The sequence below is a fragment of the Bactrocera latifrons genome, unplaced genomic scaffold (assembly GCF_001853355.1).
Source record: "Bactrocera latifrons isolate USDA-ARS-PBARC rearing strain unplaced genomic scaffold, ASM185335v1 scaffold_21, whole genome shotgun sequence".
Lineage (NCBI taxonomy): Eukaryota > Metazoa > Arthropoda > Insecta > Diptera > Tephritidae > Bactrocera > Bactrocera latifrons.
Genome location: NW_017535630.1, coordinates 2,042,744 through 2,063,429, shown reverse-complemented (window position 1 = coordinate 2,063,429; position 20,686 = coordinate 2,042,744). Strand labels below are relative to the sequence as shown.

General features: G+C 34.8%; 4 protein-coding genes across 15 annotated transcripts in view; 2 read left to right on the top strand and 2 right to left on the bottom strand.

Annotated features, from left to right (window-relative positions):
- The window catches only part of LOC108968336 (translational regulator orb2-like), a 75,260-nt gene extending 63,179 nt beyond the window's left edge, over window positions 1-12,081 (bottom strand). For 6 of the 11 annotated variants that reach the window (XM_018932305.1, XM_018932313.1, XM_018932312.1 and 3 more), the window contains exon 1: window positions 11,840-12,081. The gene's annotated coding sequence lies outside the window, so the exon portion shown is untranslated. Of the gene's footprint in view, window positions 1-9,056; window positions 9,693-10,671; window positions 10,800-11,631; window positions 11,788-11,839 lie in introns of those variants that run through there. The other 5 variants (XM_018932306.1, XM_018932308.1, XM_018932307.1 and 2 more) reach the window with 3 other exon arrangements.
- Window positions 12,082-12,402: 321 nt separating this feature from the next.
- On the top strand, window positions 12,403-13,833 carry LOC108968358. Its single transcript, XM_018932345.1, has 5 exons — window positions 12,403-12,591; window positions 12,652-12,846; window positions 12,928-13,253; window positions 13,315-13,416; window positions 13,476-13,833. The coding sequence occupies exons 1-5, from the start codon at window positions 12,566-12,568 to the stop codon at window positions 13,532-13,534; spliced, it is 708 nt and encodes a 235-aa protein (XP_018787890.1). The 5' UTR covers window positions 12,403-12,565; the 3' UTR covers window positions 13,535-13,833.
- Window positions 13,816-15,821, bottom strand: LOC108968356 (cytochrome b-c1 complex subunit 2, mitochondrial). The gene is made up of 6 exons (XM_018932344.1): window positions 15,673-15,821; window positions 15,395-15,531; window positions 15,035-15,338; window positions 14,437-14,970; window positions 14,150-14,371; window positions 13,816-14,091 (listed from the first exon to the last, which is right to left on the bottom strand). Exons 1-6 carry the CDS (start codon window positions 15,715-15,717, stop codon window positions 14,005-14,007), a joined length of 1,329 nt encoding a protein of 442 aa, XP_018787889.1. The 5' UTR covers window positions 15,718-15,821; the 3' UTR covers window positions 13,816-14,004.
- Window positions 15,822-16,151: 330 nt separating this feature from the next.
- LOC108968334 (TOM1-like protein 2) lies at window positions 16,152-20,435 on the top strand. 2 transcript variants are annotated; one of them, XM_018932302.1, is made up of 9 exons: window positions 16,152-16,364; window positions 17,562-18,013; window positions 18,074-18,148; window positions 18,208-18,377; window positions 18,440-18,732; window positions 18,784-18,862; window positions 18,931-19,030; window positions 19,270-19,320; window positions 19,485-20,435. In XM_018932302.1, the coding sequence occupies exons 1-9, from the start codon at window positions 16,313-16,315 to the stop codon at window positions 19,686-19,688; spliced, it is 1,476 nt and encodes a 491-aa protein (XP_018787847.1). In that variant the 5' UTR covers window positions 16,152-16,312; the 3' UTR covers window positions 19,689-20,435. The 2 variants fall into 2 exon arrangements, with proteins under 2 accessions (XP_018787847.1, XP_018787848.1); XM_018932303.1 differs by lacking the exon at window positions 19,270-19,320.
- Window positions 20,436-20,686: the final 251 nt, after the last annotated feature.

Here is a 20,686-nt window from a genome sequence, read left to right as displayed (position 1 = left end):
TTTTTGAGATTTTTGTAAAAAATAACTGTATCAATTGGTCTAAATAGCGAATAGCGTATTTTAAGATTGCACAATATTTTTCGATTTACTCGCAATCTCCGTCGCCACTATGACAAAGGTACATGGTCAATTCTATTTATAAAACCAGAATTCCAAAACCTCAAATCCAAAACTTACAAATTTGTGGCTTTGATCAGAAGAATTGAGAATAGTCTCAATTTTATACCAATTGTTTTAACTTTTTGCGTCCAAAATTAGATTTTTGTTAAGATCAAAAAACCTGGAAGTAATTATAGGAGAACCATAAACATAATGGAGGATGGAGTTATGTGTAGAAGTTCACGCAAGTTAGGAAAGTTCTCTGATTGTCATTCTCTTAGGAGTGACCAGAAACGATTTTTTTATAAATGGCTCAAGCAGCTCACGACTTCCGGTGTTAGACCAGGTATGCTGTGGGTAGCCAAAAAACATCCGCTTGAAGGGAGAAGGCTAATCATTTCTCCCCAGGGTTGTGCGCTGGATTTGGGACCCGCCTCGTAAGAAACGCCCCCAAAGAAAAGGAAACAACAGCCTCGGATGAGAGAAGCCAGTTTTGATTACGACCTCGGCAAACGCATTAAGGATTATGTTTTAAGGGCATGCACCTGGAATGTCCGATCCCTTAATTAGAAAGGTGCCGCTGCCCAGATGATGTCTTTCATGTATATCTTTCCACAATGAAATTGTAAACAATGCTGAATACAATGAAAAAAAATCATGACATATTAAAAATGCCGAAACGACAGTAAGAAATCATATCATCCTTACTGGAAACCCCCGGTATGAGATATTAATTTAAAAAATTTTAAAGTTATAATGTGTCGAGATCGAGTTTTTTAATTTCGCACTAGGTGGGGGCCTTAAAACTATAATCACTTTTCTATTAGAAGTCAGCTCCCGATAATCAAAAATAAATCCTCAAATGCCAAGCCTAACAAAAAAAATCTTTCAGAATAATTATCAACTGTTCGGGAGCTTGATATGCCATAATAATACAACAATAACTATAATGCATTGCGAATCTGCGATTTATAAAAAAAAATTTACCAAGAAAAAACGTTAACTTTGGCTGCACCGAAGCTAATATATCCTTCACAGGTGCATTTCTTTTAGTAACTATGTGTTCAGTTTATATGGAAGATATATGCTATAGTAATCCGATCTGAACAATTTTTGCGGAGATTATATTATTACCTTAAGCAGTAATCCATRTSAAATTTTGTGAAGATACCACGTCAAATGAGAAAGTTTTCCATATAAGCCCTTATTTCCGATCGTTCGGTTTGTATGGCAGCTTTATGCTATAGTAAGCCGATCTGAACAATTTCATTGGAGATTACATTGTTGCTTTAGGAAATAATCTATACCAAATTTCGTGAATATATCTCGTCAAATGCAAAAGTTTTTCATACAAGAACATTTTTCCGATCGTTCAGTTTGTATGACAGCTACATATATGTTAAAGTGGTCCGATGTCGGCAGTTCCGACAAATGAGCAGCTTCTTGAAGAGAAAATGACATTTGCAAAATTTCAAAACGACATCTTAAAAACTAAGCGAATAGTTCGTAAATATACAGACAGACGGACGTGGCTAAATCAACTCAGCTCAACATACTGATCATTCAGATATATACTTTATAGGGCCTCCGACGCTTCCTTCTGAGTGTTACAAAATTCGTGACAAACTTAATATACCCTGTTCAGGGTATAATGAACGACAGAACATGTCTGCGAAGAAAACAAGCTGACGAACTACAGACACAAAGTGCATGAAATATAATCCATATTCCAACAGCATAAATGAATGAATTCAATTTACACATATTTGTAGAAACGTCTGTTACGTCTGCTATCACACCGCAGCTCAACTCCACCAGAAAAAAGGCCCCCTTATAACGCTACTCAACCGCGAGGAAAGGCCATTTAAAGCACTAAAATTAGCAGTAAATTTCTGATGCCATTCAAAGTCTACCTCGTGGAGCAGGCAGTTAGACAAATGACCGAGCAAACTCATAATCTATAGAACGACAACAATAGACAAGTTACACATATAAAAATGCATACAAACTTGCATATGTATGAATGTATGTACATATGGATGCATGTCGCATGGTGATGGTGATTAGCAGCGTAAACCAAAACAAAAAGCGCAGACTATGCGCCGAGCTGGAAACAAAAGCATAGCTGAATGGCAAGAAATAGACATAGACGTGAAAATTGGTCAAACTGAAATGCCATTGAAGTAGCCCACTGAGCCGCAACGTCACCACGTCGCAAAGCGTGAGCAATGCCACCCGGCTAATGTGTGGCCCCATTCGCACCAACCCTTGCACGAGCGGAGGTCGTTGTTGTTGTCGACGCTGTTATTTGTAAGCTAATAAACACCCCCACCGCAGCACGGGAGAGGGACGCAGCAAAGCAGCGACGCAGTCAAGCAAGACAATCATCATTTTTATGCGATTTGCAATTGTGCTGTTTTTGTCAACTGCGGCTACATGAACGTCTTCGCGCCTCGTCGCCCTCGCACTCAACCTGACAATTGTCATCTCCAGCATAGCGGCAATGCCGTGCCCCTGTATTTGTCATTGCTGTCATATGTTCGTAGGCAATGAATAGTCAGTGGTCTCGGTCGGTAGGTACATCGGTATGTCTATCGGTCCATCACATAATCGATACATAATTTTGCCCTACTATCGAGTGTGCATGTGTACTCATGAGCGCGATGTAGCGCAACGAAAGAGAGTTCGCGCGCTCACAAACAATCGAGGTAAACAAAACAAAAGCTTGAAAGAGAGCGCCGTGTTGCGAAAGAGAGGCATACTGAGTGGGGAAAAACACATTGTGATTATGTATTGCATGGCCGGTGGCAGGTGGGTGGGTGGCTGATAATTCGGGGCCATCGACAAACGTATAGTCGAGTGTTGCGCGCCTAAATAGATACTCAAATTTTGTTGTTGCATTGCTGTTTTTCGGTATTTTCTTAACCTCCTATTTGTATTTTATTTACGATGTTCGTTAGTCACTTTCTGGAATTTTAATTATGTATATACTATCTACGTACGGAAATTGGTTAGATCTATTTTAAGAATAGCTAAATGTTAATACGAATAGAAGAGAGTCGCTCAGGGAGTTTTTAGGGCAACCTTATTAGTGAAAAATTGTATTTTTCTACGTGAATGCGAATTCTTCGTTAATTAATTAATTTTTTTGTGTATTTACAAACTTTTTTAAACGCCGTTTAATATATATTAACTTCGATAGATAAATATCAAAAATATCAATTTAATCGATATATCGACTAAAATTTATCTATTAATTATCGATAATTGGTCCCAATTTTTCGTATTTGGAATAATATTTGAGTCTTATGGGGCTAGTCGATGAGTTCATCAGCAGGATCAAAAGATTTTCAAACAATTATCTAACATGATGGTTCTAATGATTCAACACTAGATGCTGGTAAATTTTATTCCAGCAGTTTTCCGATTACATTAATTTACGTTAACTTTGGCTCCTAGTAAAGCTAGCCGTTAAAAGTCGGTTTGGTAATGATGATATGGTCAAAATCATTAAATATCCTAGCTTAGAAAGTAGAGAAGAGAAGATATAATAAATTAGATTTAAATTACTATAATATATATGTAGTTCTCTATATGGAATATACATTTTGAGCGTACTAATCGCAACACCATCACCCATCTTGAAGTGAAGAAAATATAATAGTCGTAGCTGAGAGTGTACACGACGGCCGTGGAGAGTCGATACGGCACCATTCGTAGCAACTCGGACTGACGTATGGAACGACTTGGCGCATTTTATGGCGAGATCTTAAAATGAAACAAGCCGCTCGAACTTTCCAAGCGATATCGCTTCGCTCGATGGGCACTTGAAAAGTTCCAAGAAAATCCGACATTTTCGAGTCAAATTTTGTTCAGCCCTTTTCTGGCTCAATACGTATGTAAACAAGAAAAATGGTCGCATTTGGGACGAAGAGCAATCTGTAGAGATTCAAGAGCTGTAATTTCATCCAGGACAGCAACGGTTTGGTGTGGTAGTCGTCGTCGGAATCTTATCATATTTCTTCAAAAATGCTGCCGGTGAGAACGTAACCGTCGATGGCAACCGTTACCGCGCTATGATAACCGACCATTTGATGCCTGAAATTAAAACTTGTGTTCTCGACGACATTTGTTTTCAAAAAGACGGCGCCATTTCCCACACATCGCATCAGTCAATGGATTTATTGAGAGAACAATTCGGTGAGCAGATAACTTCTCGTTTTGGACCACATTATTGACCACCAAGACAGTGTGGTATCACACCGTTTGACTTTTTCTTGTGGGGATATGTGAAGTCTTAAGTCTATGCGTAGAATTCCACTTCAGTTCAGACCTTGGAGCAAAACATTACGCGTGTCATACACCAGATACCAGTCGAAATGCTTGAGCGAGTCATCGAAAATTGAACTCAACGGATGGATCATCTGAGACGTAGCCGCGTCCAACATTTGATAGAGATAATCTTCAAAAAATAAATCCCAAAGAAGGTTCGTACGAATGATAACACACATTCCCTATTAAATTTTAAATTTTTGTTTTTTTTTGTTTAAGGTAGCGCACCTCAAAATTTAGTTCAAAATGGCAAATTAGGTTTATAAATATTATATTCTTATTATAATTTTGATATAATAATTACTTTTTTTATTTTTTATTTTTTTTTATATTTCTTACTTTTTACTTAGCCACTGTATCCATTACATAAAAATCAACAAAGCGGAATAAATATAATGACAACTATTATGCTCCATACTTGAACTCATTTCGCCAATGACAAGTAATATTGTACATAGTACATATCTATCTATGTAGTTTATATATGTACATATGTATGTATTTTTGTATTGACTTTTAAGAAAGCTAAAAAATTAGTGAGATTTTCTCATATGCAATGCAACCTGAACAGTTTAATGCCAGTGAACCAGATTGGATTGAACTGATTGTCGTCGGTTGGAAGCAGCAACTGCCATAGTAATATAGCAAATGAAAATACATGCACACATACATACATACAAACGCATACAAAAAGGTAGTAACCGAAAAAAGCAAATCAAAGCAAAATTGGCAAACTAGGCCATGTGCCGTTTTGGATTTACTCTACTTTATGTACTCTGCTCTCAGTGCTTTTAATTCGGCTACTGCTTTTAAGGGCCGCCTTCGCCCGCGCGCACGCTTGCTTACCCTCTTCTATCATTTGACTAACTGGCTGGCATGCGTTATATGCTATGCAAGAGAAATAGATAAAAATATATAATGTATATATATATATATATGTATGTATGTGCGTGTATATATATGCACTTGTATGTATGCATACACATGTGCACTTGCTGTGCCAAAAAGCATTTACAGTTACTTTATGCACCACTGTCAGTCGTCAACTTTGAAGCTTTGGCAAAATTTTTGGGTTACCAAGCGTTAAGCGAGGGTTGGCGCATAGCACAATGTGTGGTGATGCTAGGAACATATTTGTGTATTTGTGTGTGTGTTACAGAGCAATTGTTTAAGCGTGTGCTGTTGTTTTTGGAATATACATATGCTAGTTGCGAAAATAGCAAAGAAGTCAGCAGCCATATTGCAACCAAAATATTTCCGCTGACACACACACATACACACATGTATGACACATATCTATGTATGAATACGTGTGCGCTTGTTTATAAAGAGTGTGGAAAAAGAATTGGAAATATGTGGTACAGTGAAGGAATTTTGAATTGTAAGCGCATGTTGCATTAATTAAAGACGCATGGAATGGAGAATGTTCAGCTGATATTTCAGTGCGCATACACAACCGCATACTCACACACATAAACAATAAGCGAGAGCAGAATATAGGGACATCCTTCTTCATAATACTGAAAGAATGCATAAAGGTGAAACTGAGGTTAAAAAAAAAGAAAATAGAGAAGATTTTCAACTAATCACATATAAAATTTGACCTGGACTGGTCTATAAAAAACTTATAAAGGTCGTGAAGTCATAGAAAAATTGCCTGTTGCGAGTCATCTATCCATTTATGTTAAAGTCAATAACATCGATAAAGTTAAAGAAACGACGCTTTAGGACTGTCGTATTGGCATCAGTGAGATTGGAGAGGATCTCAACATCTCTGAATCGACTCAATCATTTCGGTTAATATTTTGCGCTTGAAGTGTGGCAATGACAGACTCGTACCAGAATTTTTTATGGAAAAACGACGCTGAAAAAAGAGCAGACAACATAGCTGAAGACTATAGTTGCTGTATCATAGTGGGGATGCGTTGCATGCTGGACATATATTTGATATATCGGGGTCGATTCTGGATAAGTAGGAGTTTCACCTGCTACAGTATCCAGAATGAAGCTGGGCAAGGGTCACTCTCGATTCTCGCTGCAACTTGAGCTCGTCGGCTGCAATGGATGGTGGTTTGGCTGCAAGTACGCCATTTACTGAGAGGGAGTCGGTGAAGGTGTTTATGGCTTCACTGCGAATGCCGGTCAATACATTTCTGAAGTTAATTTACTCCGAAGTCTGGTCGTCGTATTGTCTTATGTCATCTTCATAGTTGAAAAAGACCGCTGGATGGTCTTAGGAGGGGGTTCAGCTTCAAGCAGGTGACAGATGATTTCTACAAAAACACCCCAGCAGAAGCTGCTTGGGAAGGAGTTCATTATGCTCCCTAACTGAGAGCATACATGCCTCACAGTCGAGACTTATAAAAACTGTATGAAAAATCGAATATGCTTGTATTAACATTATTTTGAATAAATATTTGTATTTAAATACATATATAAGTTGTAATACGAGTTGAATTTGATCAGACCTTAACCGGTGAGTTCAAATTAATTTCTCACTCTTCGTCAATAATAAACTTTAAATCCATTGACCTACAATTCTTATTTCTTTCATATATTATTTTGAATCCCAACTCATCCAACCCACTCCCAAGTGAACTTCTACATACATGTGCCTTCCTGAAAAGGAAGAACGAGGTGCGCTGTTGTAATCTATAACCGTGTAAACGGAGTCTACATCAGTAAAGAAGAAGAAGGGTTTATATCCACATGCGAGCCGGATATACACGTTTTTATGTGAAGAATTGTTGCTATAGATTAAGAAGTAGTCAAAATGTTGATGTTTAAAAAATGGTGGCTTCCGAAATAGAAAGTATTTTTTGCGAAAACTACCTCAGAGTGACTGTAAAAATCGAAATAATAATCAATATCAATAATATTTCTCCTTCGATTATTACTTCACTAATATATTCAATAATGTTATGAGAATTACACGTCTATTCGTTCAGCTGTTCCGAAGAAATTTGCAGCACTCCGAAAATAGCGTTTCGCGAAAATGCATTTAAAGTTTTGGAAGCCGATTAAATTAAGTTAAGAAACTCTCACCAATTCGTTTGTTTCTAAAACTATTTGCAGTATCAATTTTCGAAGAATTTCTTATATTTATGTATTTAAGATATATTTACATACATACATACATACATATGTAAATGCACAATAAAAAGCGCTTCAATAATTTTATAGTCTAATAATTAATTTCCAAAAGCAACTATGTATTTCTACTTTAATCTTTATATATACAAATTTCTCCACACAGTTGCCATTACTATGCACGCCACTGTATCGTATAATCATCAGTGCAAACATGTGACATGTAAACGTGTAGCTTTAGCTTAAGGGTTTCAATTTTGGCTATTGTATGCACCGAGAGCGACGTCTGATCTGAATTGCTCGGCTATTTACACTATATATAATTGGGACAACAAAAGCAAGCCAGCAGCAGCAGCAGCTGGGTAATGAAAATGGGGCAATGGAAACTTAACTAAATGCATGCATAACTATACACATACTGTATATCCAACTATACACATGTACATATATGCATGCATAAGTATGTGCACAAAAATTGCAGTGATATAATAAGTATTCGGGAGGTTCACCAATTAATTATCATATTTTGTGTGCCCTTTAACTATGCAAATTGGCAGGCAGCAACATTTTGGTGCTAAAAAAAAAAACTAAATCACAATAAAGATTGCATATTATTTATGTGTTTATGTTATCTATGTCTGTTTACATGACTCTTTGCTAACTCAAAAAGATGATCTTTGAAGAATGCTTTGGTATAAATAAATCTAACATATCTCAACTCATTTTCACTGTTTTCAATTTTATTAACACACACATACAGATCTAGCGCCACGTAATGATATACATACATATATTATTATACAACAACTTTTGCTCATTGCTTATTTGCGATTTTATTTATTCACTTTTTACCTTATTTCTTTGCCTATTTTGTGTATTTTCCTTTTATGTTTGCTTTTTATAGGTTATGGATCGACGTTTTGCCGTTTACTAAAGTTATTTAGACGTCGATTTTCTTTCTGGTCGTTTTACGCCATCTTCTTCTTTATTTTATGTGCTACACTTGTTTCATGTTTTGTATTTGTGCTTCGCATCGAATTTAATTATGTACGCTTTTTTCACTTGCGAACGTTAAGAACGATATAAAAAGATTAATAATTATACCCTGAACAGCATGATGAGCTCAGTCGATTTAGCCATGTCCATGTGTCTGTCCGTCTATCCGTCGGTCTGTATTCATATACATACATATATGAACTTGTCTCTCCGTTTGTGCGATATCGATCTGAAATTTTGCAACCGTCCTTTCCTACAGAAGAAGCCGCTCATTTGTCCGAAACGCCAATGTTGGATTACTATAGCATATATCTGTCACACAAACTGATCGATCAAAATCCAATTATATGGAAACATTTCCCAAGAAAACGGTTCAATTTTCGAAAAAATTATTCAATATGAAAATATCTTTATACCCTTTGATGCTATTAGAAATACTCCTTTGCAGGTTATTATAGCTTCGAGCCAAGTTAACGTTTTTTTTCTTCTTGTTTTATATGGCGCTGTACATATATAAGTTTCAATGAAGAAACACTCACCCACTTGCCACGTCTATTTGGATAGAAGATACACAATTATGCGCTTGTACACGGTCGAGCGTTCCGATTTGTTTTTGCAAAGTGCGCCAATGTTTTAGTACTAAAACTACTTATTTATTTCAATATAGACTTGTGTGTCAATGCGAACACTTCTTTCAGTAATCCGTTCAGGTGTATTGTAGCAGAAGCACTGACGTCGACTATGGCTGCGACGACAACAATTAAATGACGCAGGATGTTGTTGCTAGCTTCATTTCCGGGTGCGCTGCTCGCACGGCGGTGGAAATGTGGCAAGTATGTTGCCTCCACCAACACTACTTGAAAATATTGCGACACAGCTTTAAAATTGTTAATGCGTTATCGTTAACCAAGGGCTAGTTAGTCGAATTGCTGCTGCTCCACACTTCAATTTCTCCCTAAGGCGCTGTTTTAACGCTTTAAAAGTCGTCGATATTAAAAAGCCAACAGAGGTAGCTATATCTATTGCAGTGCAAACCCGATTTTTCATAGATTCGAAGTATTCTTTTTTTTTTGTTCCAGTTTCGCCGATTTTATGCAAATTTATCTCATTAGCGGAACATGTTTGTACTCACTTAAATGCTTATACATTTGAAATAGTTTTTTTTTTTTTTTTTTTTTTAACAAAAAGTGGATACGCGTTTAGAAAATCAATTTGACACCAGACAATTCACTTTCAGTAGTGCAAAAATAAATTCACCAATTTTATTTATATTTTATAATATTTGTAGGTTGAAAATTAAAGTTTCATTTTTATATTTTTCAATGTGAAAAAACTCGAAACTTTTCTCTGCTCAGCTCCTTTGTTAAAATTTTAATTGTATGTTGTATTGAAAATTTAACGAATTTAGATTTTAATTTAATTTCCGGCGCAAGTTGTTTTCCATATAAAGTGATTACCGTATATTATGTAATAATCCCGTTAAATTTCTATTGCATACTTGCATTTTTTCTTCATATAATTTTGTACAAAATGAAAATTTTCACATTCTTCTTCTTCAATTTTGGCGTACTTGCGTAGCTGTGACGTTATTTCTCTAAAATTTTCACCCGAACTGATTTTCTACTTTTCCGACCGTGCGCTCTGAGGCAGCATTGGAAGTTTTCGCTTGGTTAAACGTAGTCATCGTTGTCGCAGTCGAGCAGCACTCGGTCGACGTCGTCACTCAGCTCAGTGTTGATATTTCCACACAAACAGAGACGGACGTTCTATGGTGCAACGTAGCACAGGAAAAATCAATCTTTTTCTCATTTCGTTTTTGCCTTCACATTCGCCTACTCACTCGTATACACACAAATATATTTCTATACATCTATGAGGCGACTCGCTACCCCCACTGCATGTGTAGCTAAGTGGGTGCCCTAACCACCCTCTAAACGATACAGTGAATGCTTTCGATGTTCATTTCAAAAGTTGCCAAGTTTATTTTTGCTCTTAGTTAAATTTAACTTCAAAGCTACGTTTACACAATTGTTGGATAGTACCGCGAAGACACATATAGTACATGTAATTAAATAAATAATTCTTTCCACAACTTTATTTCGAAATCATATGATTAGTGCTCTAAAAATGAAATAAAAAATATGTAATATATACCATGAGTATGCAGGAGAGTCCGGTTAGTCAGGTTCCATTCCAGTTTGGTCTAAAAAAGCTGAACAAATCCGGGTTTGTAATCGGCCAAGGACTGTCAAATTGGTGGTACGTTAGAACAACAACAACATATATACAAACACATATTTTTTTCAGTTGTGAGGAAATGTTGTTTCGAGAAGCTTATGACACGATCTGTGCCTGCTGATCATATATTTTAAAATATTTTCCGATCCTGAAATGTATATCTAGCTACAACTTATCATCAAGGCAACATCTAATTCGTTCTGGTAAAGCTAAAGGATATATTTATATATAGTCCATTGTTAGATAGAGTCCCGCTTGTGGAGTTATAGCTCTAGGTTGAACGACCAGCAAATGGTTTCGGCCTGTAAAACCTGTTATTTATCGCTACCGCATGGAATAATTCCTTAATATTTTAGTTTTGGACTGCGCACCGCTTCATTTATTTAGATCGATCCTTCTCATTATAGAAAACTGACAAGCTCTTAAAAAATCACTTAAATTTTTACAAACATATGTATGTACATATGTAGCAGTTATTTTACCCAAATGTATGTATATGATTGAAGAAAACATATTTCACTATTAACATCAACTCAGTGAGCAAAGTTACACTAAACATGTGAAGGTAATATTAGGTTAATACTATGTGCATATACATACATATCATTACATTAAACAACTTTTTTAATTAGAACAACACATGTTCAAGAAGTTGCATAAAACATTCTCAGCAAAGGATTTTTTTAGCTTTTCGCACAAAATCACATTTACGCCCACATAAAAGTCTGTGGGGGCGTCTACGCCCACATAATACCCACAATGCATTTCATTATATCGATTTTAGTAAATAGTTAATCCTAAGAATTTTGAAGAACAGAATTTTTATTGAACTTAGTAGCAAAGATATCCAATTGGATTTTAAGTAAACAAACTCACAGCTGTTTTGCAGGTCTTCTTCCCATTCTTATCTAAGCCGTGACAAACATGGCGCAGCAGTTATAAAATCACAATCATTTACTTCCTCCTATTTAAATTCCATCACATACACGAGGCTAGTAGGTAATATGCGCATATCGCAAACTCCAAACTTATCTACTTAAGTATATTTCTATATGTTGAAAAACATTAATTAACAGTTTCGCACCTTTTATTCTATTTCGCTTCTTTTTATGGGTTCGATCTGCTCCAATTGTAGCTACGTTTATTATATTCACTTGGAAATATACATGCAAAGATATTCGCTTAGCGCACTGTTTTTATTAAATTAATTTTCTTATATAAATAGTTTTAGGACTTCATTCTTTATTTATAAAAACATGCACATTAAATGAAATTTTTTTCGTAATCGCTAAAACCACTTTCCTAGAATTTCCCCGACCAAAAACCGAGCCGCACGAAATCAAAAATCTTAATGAAAAATGTCCCAACAAAACTTATAAGTGCTGCCACAAAATATCCAATCGGAATTAATGGGTATGTTCGTTGACGAATGATTATAGGTCAAAATATATTTAACCTGAATTTGTAAAAATTTAATATTTCAAATAGAAATTAGCAAAATTTGTGTGTATTATTATTTATAATATTAAAAAAAGTTTCTCAATGTATATTGACTTTAATTTCTAAAATTTTTTTTATTTGAAATATATCCTAAATATCGATAAAATCATCTGTAATCGACATTATTTAACGACACTGGATCATATGTTCAGCCATTAAAGTGATAAACATTTCGGAACAAGTTTATTTGTTTTTATAATTTAATAAAGCGTTGAAATAATTAACAACATTCCATATTTTATTTTTGTAATCGACGAAAGTGCTATATACGTAACTTGATTTTGCTTGACTTTGTGTTTAATATAAAAATATGTCTCTGTTGGATGTTGACTCATGGCAAGTTTTTGGTTTTAAGTCGCAATACTGTTTATTAAAGATTCATTAATAACTCTACAGGTCAAGAGAATGCGAGGCATGCTCAACGCTTAATCAGAATATCATACAAAAATTAGAAATACGTGAAAAGCGTCAAAAAAATTCTTTCGAATATAATCGACTCACAACTGCCATACAAACTGAGCTAAAGCAGTTCGAAGGTGAAGTCAAGGAGCTCTTTCAGAAGCTTAAACTTTTAGAATGCGCACGATCCATGTACAGTTTGTTTTAATAATTCTCCAATTGTTTGTATTATTTAAAACTTTCTACTGTAAACATTACTCTGTCCCAATATAGAGAACCCGACGAGCTCTACCACAGAAAGCAACAAGTGGAAGCACTTCAAAATCAATTAGCGCAAGTGAACCGAAAAATAACGCAGGATATGCGTGGAGATCGCGCGGAATTGTTTGCTCAACCGCCCAATTATTTGAACACTAGATCTGAAAGTTCTAATGAAAGCGCAATCTCCGCCGAAAATACTAGTGATGTAAACACCTTAAAGAACCGTCAAATCGATATATTAGAGCAGCAAAACCGCGGTTTAGAAGTTTTATCTCAGACAATATCGAGACAACGAAGTCTCGCTTCACAGTTGGGACAAGAAGTCGAAAATCAAAATGGTATTTGGCGAAATGTATAATGTAAATATATGATTGTTTCTAAATTATGAACAATGTTTAGATATATTGGATAATTTGGCCGATACTATGGACAGAGTTGATGCTCGTGTACATGTCGAAACAGGAAATATTGGCGACATAAATCGAAGGGATAGTACATGGGGTATGTAAAAGGTGTGAATATTTTTATTAACAACATAAATTATTATTTTTATTTTATAGGTTATTGGCTAGTTATCATAATTTTATTTGTTGCCATTGTTATTGTAGCAGTTATTTAGAATGTAGATGGCTACGGAATTGGTGTGTATTTTTCAAATAATTGTGCAACGGTATTAAAACAGTGTATTTAAAATATTGTAAATAATTGTTGGCGATTCGCATTTAAAATGATTGGAAAGTCTCTTGTACCAAAGCGTGAATAACACGATAAACTTGTAAGGTATCTTCACCGAACAAAGCATTAAAAAATCTATACATATATGGCATCATACTTCGTCATTTACTTACGTCTGAAAAATAAGTTTGTATCAACATAAAAAGTTTCACAAATAAAAAAAGATTTTTTGATCCTATTGTATTTTTAATGTGTATCACTTCAACAATACCCTTATTACATTCAGCTTATTACACTTCAGAGTGACTAATTTTCACTATTAAATCGATTTGGTTGAAGATCAAAACATATTTTATCAAGGTTCTCATTTGGGGTGTTTAATAATATATATCAATAATTCAAGAAATGTTACAATTAAGCTAGATCTGACGCATACGGTACATTGGCTAGGTTTCCAACAGCCGCAACCGATAACTTGGATGAGCCAGCTTTCTTGGCAGCCTATAAAAAAACATATTTTGTATTATATTAATTCATATCGGAGGGGTTAAATGAATACCTCTTGCACTTCTTGCTGTGTGACACCATCGACAGCCGACAGCAAGGACTCAATGCTTTGTACTTGTTTCAGATGTACAGCTTGGGCACCAATGACATTGATCAAAGAGCTATCTGTGGAGTAGCTCTCCAAAATAGCAGCTTTAAGCAAAGCCTTGCCACGGTTAACATCATTAGAAGAGACTGAGCCCGATTTCAAGGCACGTGTTAACGCATCAACAGCCTAGTTCACAAAATATATATAAATAAGTAAGTGATTACACAACAGTTGTTGCGATAACGATTTACCTTGCCAATGTTTTGTCCATCGGTAGAAATCAAAAAGCCGAACAGACCAGCATCTTCATATGCAGCATTAATGGTCTTGTATGAAACGGATGCATCGGTTACAGCACTTTGCAATGCTTTGCCAAAGGTGCCATTAATATTGCCACGCTTAGTGGCAGCTCCAGATCCTACGGCTTGCTTCAAAACGGCAAATGCCAAAGCCTCCTTTTGGTTGAGTAGAGAACCACCTTGTCCAGCAACAGCGACATGGGCAACATTACCTGCTGTATCCTTGCGTGCATCGCCACCATAGTAAGAAGTGGAGTTAGATTTTCCAGATCCAGAGGCCAATTCAAGGTTCTGGGCAAAACCTGACAGGGTGTTTTGGTCAATGCCAACTCCAACAACAGCGCAGCGGCTGGGTGTGAAGGTATTTGCAACGTAGTGCAGCAATGACTCGCTCGACAATTTACCAATTTGATGTTTTGGGATGTAGATCGAATTACCTAAACCAGAACGGAAAGCGGCTTTGTGCAACAATTCTACAGCACGCTCCTTTATGAAGATCGCAAATGATTTCAATTATAATTTATGCATTGAAAAACTATTTATATTTTACCTGTGGTGAAACAGACGACACTTGAGTGCGTAAAAGTGGAACATTGTCAACAAGCTCCCATGGCTTAAAAGCTGGCTGTACAAGGTCCTGCAAATAACGCAATCCTGTCTCGATTTGATTGGCTGTAGTTTCAACGGTATAAGTAACCAATTCACGATCGTTAGATGCACTCAAACTACCGCCAACTTGTTGGATATTACGAGTTATAGCAAAAGCAGTAGAGTTCTTGGTGGACAAATTAGCAGCGACGCGTAACAAATGTGCAGCTCCTTGGTTTTCGTAGCTTTCATTGCGAGATCCAGCACTAAAAATTATTCACGTAATCAGTGAAGAGTTTCCATTTTTTAAGAATTTACTCACCGTAAAACAATGGAAACACGCGTAATTGGCAGGGAAGCTTCGGCAGTGGCGACCACTAGTTTATTGTTCAACACAGTTGATTGGACTTCAGCTGCTTGGCCCAAGGGGCGTGGACACTGACTTGCCAAACCGCGTTTCTTTAAAATTCAGAAAAAATAAAAACTATTAGTTTTTGCTAAATGACAGATAAGTATGTCGCGAAAATTGTTTTACGTAACCACGGTTCACCGAGTTTTGGGTTATCAAACTTTTAAAAAGACTGTAATATATTAACTTACTGCAATCGAACGGAGGAAAGGCGCTTTATTTGCGTTGCATGCCATTTTTCGAATATATTCGTTTATTTCTAAGGGCAAGGATTAAATCCAAAAATACCAGAATTGAATAAATTTTCTTATTCGGCCCAGTCCTCACACTACACTTGACAGCAAATAATTTATAAGTGCTGCCAAGAATATAAAATGGGTGATGCCAAACTGTGTAAAACAAGTAATGACATTTCACAAAATGTCACCGCCATATATTTAAATATTGCAACCAGTTACAATGATGTCACATAATTTTAATATAATTTTATCTCATAGCCTGTAAATTTTTGCTTTGCAATGAAATCTATAACATTTTCTGTCAGTAATTAATTATTTAAAAATTACTTTTTCTTAACTAATATATGTTTATAAAATGAGATGGCAATACCGTCGTAGAAAACAAACAAAAACAAATAATTCATTTGTCATTTTACAAACGTCATTATGAAATGTACAACTGGTAAAGAAGTGTAGAAAAACTAGTGAATTGTGTTTTGTGCTGTTTAATATTTTTACAAAAACGAAGTTAAATAACTAATATTAAACGCTTAATTGTCTACGATATTTAGTGAAAAGGAATTAAGATTTATAGTGAAACAAATCAACAAAAATGGCATCATTCTTCAACAATCCATTCTCAACTCCAATTGGACAACGAATAGGTAATTAAATTATAAGAAATTGGTGATGTTTTACAAAAAAAAAGTCCACAAATTTACATACCTACAAGAGTATAAACAATAGGCGCATATTTTGTTGAGCAATAGGTATTACTAATATTTGTAATAGATACGATAATTGACTTTTCACAATACTAGTCGGCATACATATGTTTGTATGTATATGTATACTCTAATATGGAGTTGGAAATAGTGCATCAAAGCTTGCAAAAATCTATAGCAAAACTTGTCTGTTTGGTTATATACTATAGTATTTATTTTATTTAAATGCCTAATTCGCAATATTGCGCTGCACAAATTTACAATTTATACATTCATTTAGGTATATGCACCTATAACCTGTGTGTGTTCGAAATAAATTTCAATATTGTTGACTCACGCCATTGCACTTGCGGTGGGCAAGGGAACCCTTTAACCGACGTTATCTACCATATACACAATTTGTTATTGTAATTTTTTTTTATAGTATTATATACGCAAATACATATGTTTATAAATATACTAAAGATTAGCTTGTTATGCTGATATGACACATGATATGCGATTATCAAGACCTATCTGAATCCAACTAACTGCAATACGTAGTGTGGAAAAAAAATACGTGTTTTTATGTTTTGAAATAATTTTAATTTTTGCAGCCATTAGAAGCAACTTTCTGCGCATAGAATTTTGTCTGTAAAAGCAACACAAAAACACATTGTTAACTCCAATTTAATGTGTCTTCAATAAAGTATTTTGTAGATAAGCAAGTAATATAATGAAAGATATTCCAACTTCTTTTCTTATAAAAGCTTTAAAGGCACATACTTACCTTAATTTATTTATGCAAATATACTTTAACTGTTATTTACCTTTATAAAGCATATGGGATAATTAATCATGTTTTCATTCATGTATTTAATCATTGATATATGTATGTATAACTGTAAAAAAAACCATTAAAAATCTAAAAGCGCATCTTATTTCTAATATTTGCTTTTACTCAAAAAAATATCGCACTAATATGCTAATCTTGTGCAAATAATAATATTCAAAACTCACATTTAACGGTTAATCAGATTATTTGCCAATATGTTTAACACTATTGTAATGAATTTTAGCATTTTTTATTCAATAATACAAAAATCAAACGAATATATTTCAATACCTGTCTGATAATTGGCTTTTTGTTCTTTCTAGAGCAAGCTACTGACAGTTCTTTGGCATCCGAGAATTGGGCCTTGAATATGGAAATATGCGACATGATTAACGAATCTTCGGACACGGCACGTGACGCCATGAAAGCCATACGCAAAAGACTGTCACAAAATGCCGGCAAAGATAATCAGGTTATTATGTATACCTTGACCGTGCTCGAGACATGTGTTAAAAATTGTGGTAAAGCATTTCATGTGTTAGTTGCTCAAAAGGACTTCATTCAAGAGCTGATCAAATTAATTGGCCCTAAAAATGATCCGCCAGCGGTGATGCAAGAAAAAGTATTAAGTTTAATACAAATATGGGCAGATGCTTTTAAGAATCAACCCGATTTGAATGGTGTTACACAAATGTACATGGAGTTGAAGAATAAGGGTATTGAGTTTCCACAGACAGATATCGAACATTTAGCACCCATTTACACACCACAGCGTGTAAGTAGCATTTCTTTGAAGACAATAAACTATTTCATAATTCGTTGCTTTTATTTACAGAGTGTACCTGAGCCACCGCCACAGGTTGTTCAACAGACAATTTCACCACAACACGCCATACCCATGGCGCCTCATGTAAGTTGCATAAAATATATTTATAAAACGAAATTTTTGTATGAGTATTTACTTTTTAGAATAATGGACCCACCGTGTTGAGCGCAGAACAAACAACCAAGCTGCAATCTGAATTGGAAGTAGTTGCACATAATATGTCAGTGTTGGGCGAAATGTTGACCGAATTAAAACCAGGGCAAGAGGATCCAGACGACTATGCTCTACTCACGGAATTGACAGCTACGTGCAAGTATGTAGCAACTACAAAAATATTACATAAGAGAAAATTTATCTAAAGTAAATTATTTGCAGAGAAATGCAGGCCAGAATCGTCGATTTAATCGGACGCATCAATGACGATGAGCTCACCGCTGAGTTGCTACGTCTAAACGATGAAATGAACAATTTATTCTTACGCCATCAACGATATGAAAAGAATCGAACTAGTAGTAGCGCAACTTCGCCTTCGGCCATTTTGGGTGCTGCTATTGGTGTGCCACCACCGACAACTAGTGCCTCACAAGCTAGTGCAATACCAAATGATTCACGTCTAATAGATCTGGATGCGCGTGCTGAGAAATTATCAAATACATTCAGCGCCATGAGTAAATATATGTTATATTTCCTTTAACTATTTATTATTATTTGACTTTTAGCTACCAACCCAGCTAAGCCGTTAAACAAAGATATTGATGAGTTCGATATGTTGGCGCAATCACGGACCGACACTAATAAGTATAAAAAATAAAATTCTTTATTGACACATGTGCTTTATAAAATAATTTATGTATCTTTCGTTGTAGTAAAACTGATCTGCTAAAAGACATTCCCACTGTAGATGCGGCAGCAGGCAGCGTCAATTTGCCATTCAAGCGCACCAAGGAAACTGCTGTTGTTAGCAAAGTGAGTACAATTTAACAATCTCTTAATCAGTAGTTGTAGGTATTTTTAATGATATTCAACATCTGCTTATTACATCTGTCTTTATATATTTTACTGTATTATACAAATTTTTCGTTACCATATTTTTTCATTTCAATTGCTTTGGTGTTGTATTAAAAATTATATTCTTTGTTTTGTCATATTTTTCGGTTGTGTATTCAAAACAAAAAAAATAAATATTTCGTGTTTCGTAAACAAAGCCGGCAAGAGAAAACGAAGTTGATGAAATGGAGGCATGGTTAGGCAATTCTGTAAGTAATCAGGTTAAACCCATTTATTTTATGTTTATTAAATAAATTTAAGCTACAAACACTAGGGCATGCATATTTATACAAATTTATGCGTTATTATTACAAGCAAACCATGCATACACATTTGAGTGTATGAAATCCTTATTAACAAATCAAAATTGCAGAAGGAAGGCGCTGAAGGCTTTGAGGAAACCTTAACTAGTACCGAATTCGATAAATTCTTGGAGGAACGTGCAGCAGCTGCCGAAAATCTTCCCAATATAGCGGCTGCCAATACGAATAGCAGCGCCACTAGCAACGCTGGTGCAGATAATCAAAAGAAATCGTCGACTAAAAAACCTGGTGATGATGATTTGCTACTTCTATGAGGATGCAACTTCAATAATCGCGCACATAAAACATAACCATTTTTTAAATGTCTATAGCTAGCATTAGTAAAATGCAAGAAACTAAATTGTATTTATTATAATTTAAAATAACGTTAGAGTTGGCAAATTATGTTTCCCAATATGTTATTTACTATATAAGTATTCTATTGCAGCTAAATGTATGGCATACCTTTTTTTTCTGCACATGCACATAAATTTAGGCTTGAGGCTGCGCGCTCATTATGAAACAACTAAAAAATTATTAATGAATTCAGCTGTTGCATTCATTTTTTATGCTGATAATATGTGTCCAGTACTTTTTTATATAAATATATTTACTTGTGTATCAACAAAAACACACTCACCTACACATATTGACCAAAGCTCAAAGTTGAATCTGTTTAACTTTTGTACATACATACATTTATACATATATTTATGTAAATGTATTGAGTTGAAAGTTCTGTAATTCGATAAAGACTAAATGTATTATTTCCTTACTATTTTTGCGTGCATTGCATGTCTTTGATTGTTAACATTTTGTAGTAATTTTTTGTGTATATTTTAAGTTTTGTTATATAATATAATTCAGTTAATACCAATTGTAATTAATATCCATATTATTTGCTTATATATTATGCTTTGATGTACATACATACACAAAAACACATACATATTAAAATATTCATACATTTATATACATATATGCACATAATGGATTGGCTAATGGTGATTTCAAAAACGAAAGAAAAAAATTAGTGCATTGCTGGTTTTCAGTAAAAAAACAAAAAGAAATCTAAATCTAAATTGTTTTTATGCAATTTAAAGATACAATTATGTATTCATATTAACTTAATAATTATAAATTTTATTTACAATCATTTTATGAAAGAAAACTATAATGTTTAAACATAATAAATATTACTACTATACAGTATTTTGTTTGTTGTGATTTACATTTGACATGCGTCAAGGGGAATTCGAAAAACCGTCACCAC